This window comes from Gossypium hirsutum, chromosome A09, assembly GCF_007990345.1.
Source record: "Gossypium hirsutum isolate 1008001.06 chromosome A09, Gossypium_hirsutum_v2.1, whole genome shotgun sequence".
NCBI classification, from domain to species: domain Eukaryota; kingdom Viridiplantae; phylum Streptophyta; class Magnoliopsida; order Malvales; family Malvaceae; genus Gossypium; species Gossypium hirsutum.
In genome coordinates, this window is record NC_053432.1 from 28,809,925 (window position 1) to 28,812,752 (window position 2,828).

The 2,828-nt window shown below is 32.5% G+C and overlaps 1 protein-coding gene across 1 annotated transcript; it reads right to left on the reverse strand.

The window, feature by feature from the left end:
- Positions 1 to 1,047: 1,047 nt before the first annotated feature.
- LOC107936468 (14 kDa zinc-binding protein) lies at positions 1,048 to 2,575 on the reverse strand. The gene is made up of 5 exons (XM_041076136.1): positions 2,424 to 2,575; positions 2,238 to 2,342; positions 1,905 to 1,992; positions 1,463 to 1,609; positions 1,048 to 1,167 (listed from the first exon to the last, which is right to left on the reverse strand). The coding sequence occupies exons 1-5, from the start codon at positions 2,453 to 2,455 to the stop codon at positions 1,048 to 1,050; spliced, it is 492 nt and encodes a 163-aa protein (XP_040932070.1). The 5' UTR covers positions 2,456 to 2,575.
- Between the last annotated feature and the right edge of the window lie 253 nt (positions 2,576 to 2,828).

Sequence of the window (2,828 nt, forward strand, 5' to 3'; positions counted from 1 at the left end):
ATATATATTTAAGAATTTATTATCTTTTCATTGTTTAATTGAGTGTATTATATATATTAATAAATTTATATTTTAAATTTTTTTTACATATATTGCAATGATTTGTTAGATGTATATAATAAGACTGTTTTGTTTGCTTCACTTGAAGACACAAATACGATATAACACACTCATTTGATATGAATATGTTTGGATCATAAAGAAATTTGTATACACTATCAATCAATTAATTACAACTTGTTTAACATCCATCCATAAAATGTTTGGAAATTTTTTTTCTTGATTACATATAATAAGCTTAAACTTCTTTAAAATGGATGTGAACTCGAAAGGTCAAAATTGAAGATTATGGGGGATGCAAAGCACACTGACTACAAAAACCAACCAAATATCTTTAACCATTGATTTTCTAACACAATTGGACAAGGTTTTGTTACCCAAGGACGTAAGGTTCAAGGAGTGTTATCCAAGGACTTGGATCATACTGCATTACATTAGCTGCTCATTCAAACTCTTATTTTAGAACTTTAATGCTGAACTTGTCCACCACTCGACCAAGGTCATGAGATACCAGAAACGGATCCTCTATGCAGATTAAATGACGATCATTGCCAATTCTTCTTGTCCAGGTTTTTTCTCACTTACTACACAAATGGAGTCATCAAATTGAAAACATTTTTGTTTTGTAGAATTCATTTATTTTATCCCCAACTACAACTATTTAGTCCTCAATTTATACTAAAACCAAATATAGCATCTATTGATCACTTGCAAATTGCAAGCCATTCTAAAAGAGTGCACTCATGTTTCTTCCTGCTCAAAACTTACTGCAGTAAATGGGATCTGTTAATAAAATAATTCATTCACCACAGTATGCAACTAATACCGAAAGAAGGTATTTAAAATGAAACCAGATACATGCTTCTTAACTTGTACTTATAAGTTTAGAAACCATGAAAACATTTTATAAACCATGAAAACATCAGAATAATACATGCAGTGAAGTTTTTTCAATAGGAAGGAAGGTACTACAGAGGTGACTACTTCTCATAGAAATGATGGTTGGGTTGGCTGGGACGAAGCCAAGGATGATGGATATGATAATTTCAATAATAGCGCATCTAATAAAATAAGTTGACCCAGTATCTTTCCATGCCTTTGTTCAACCTGACAAATTGTAACCAGAAATTTAAACCAGGTTAGTATTCCATCTAGGAAAACTACTTCAAGAAAAATTGAAGGAAGGTTTATGGATTAGGTACATAGATAGTTCTTCTCTAAGTTCATTTGAATCATTTACACGTGGTTAAAATGCAGAAAATAAAAAAAAGGTGAACTTTTTTTGTATATATGATTGCGAAGGTGAACTTAATCGATTAAAATAGCAAAATTCACATTCAGTCCAACTAAGTTATACAACAGAAATAAAACAAATTAGATAGATAACAGGTTTAGAACGCACCTTCCCAAGCTGTGCCAATCCATCCCTAAAATTTGGAATCACCAAAACATGAACAGGAGCTTGCGGACTAATATCTTTGAATGCTAAGAATTTACCATATTCATACACGATGGTTGAAGGAATTTCCTTAGCTATGATCTTGTCAAATCTGAATGGGAAGGGAAAAAAGAATCAACAACCAGTACAATTATAAATAGAAAAATCAATGTGACCCTGTTCTTCAATATCCCATAGAGAAGTTATCAGCAGAACCAATTCTGTCTAAATTTTAGCAATACAAAATTACAAATAGCTTGCTTAAAACTCAAGTTATTCCCAAAGTTATGACCTTGAAACTTGTATTAAGAGGGAGATGAAATCCCAAACGGATATAGGTCCAACAACATAATACATAACAAATTCCAGGCTAGAATTCAAAGCAGGGTGTTAAGGATGATACATAACTGGTTGGAGCTCCACTATCAGCATTGATTGCAGCTGCCTTTGCTGTAGCTTCTTCATCATGTGTAGGACTAGCACAACATAGATATCTACAAAGAGTGATTCGAAGGTATCAAGAAAGGCCAATAAAAATTCAACATATAATCTGTACAGCTCTTCTTCACTTCTCTGGCTGGCTAGACTACCAAAAAAACTACAATTAGAACCCAATTAAACCTTCTCTTTACCCAATTTCATTGATCAGCCAACTGACAACGAAAGGAATAATAGTAATCATAAATTGAATGCCAAAATAAGAGAACTTTCCAACCAAATAAAAAGAAAAGAAAAATACCTGCGTGAGTGATTTGGCATTAGAAAATTGATGGAGGTGGGAGAAGAAGAGAGTCGTGGTGAGGCTCTCACAATTGCAACAATCCTTCCAGTCATTGCATAATTACTATCCAAATCAAATACCTAGAATCAATACTTTATCACTCTTTCCTTAACATTAAAAAAATATAAATAGATAAAATAGTACCGAAGAAGAGAGAAAGAGGTGAAACCAGCCATAGATTTGAACGAAACTAAATAGCAGCCCAGAGAAGAGAAGATATGCGAGGAACATAGCTAAGAAAAATCAGAAATAAAAGATGAATGGAAGAAGTATAAGGAGAAAAGTTACCTAGATGAAGAAGGAGAAGAAGATGAAGAATGGAAGAAAGAAGAGGAAAAAATTTGGTGAGGGTTGGAAAATGTCTTACAGAAATAAAATCGATAAGGCATTTTCCCTAAACCCATATTATTTTACCCGTGTTTTGGAAAACATTTTCCATATGTAAAATGTTTTCGGTCAAACAAACACCGTAAAACAAGGAAAACATTTTTCGAAAATGTTTTCTTGGAAAACAAACGGACCCTACATTCATAAATAATTCTTTTCATA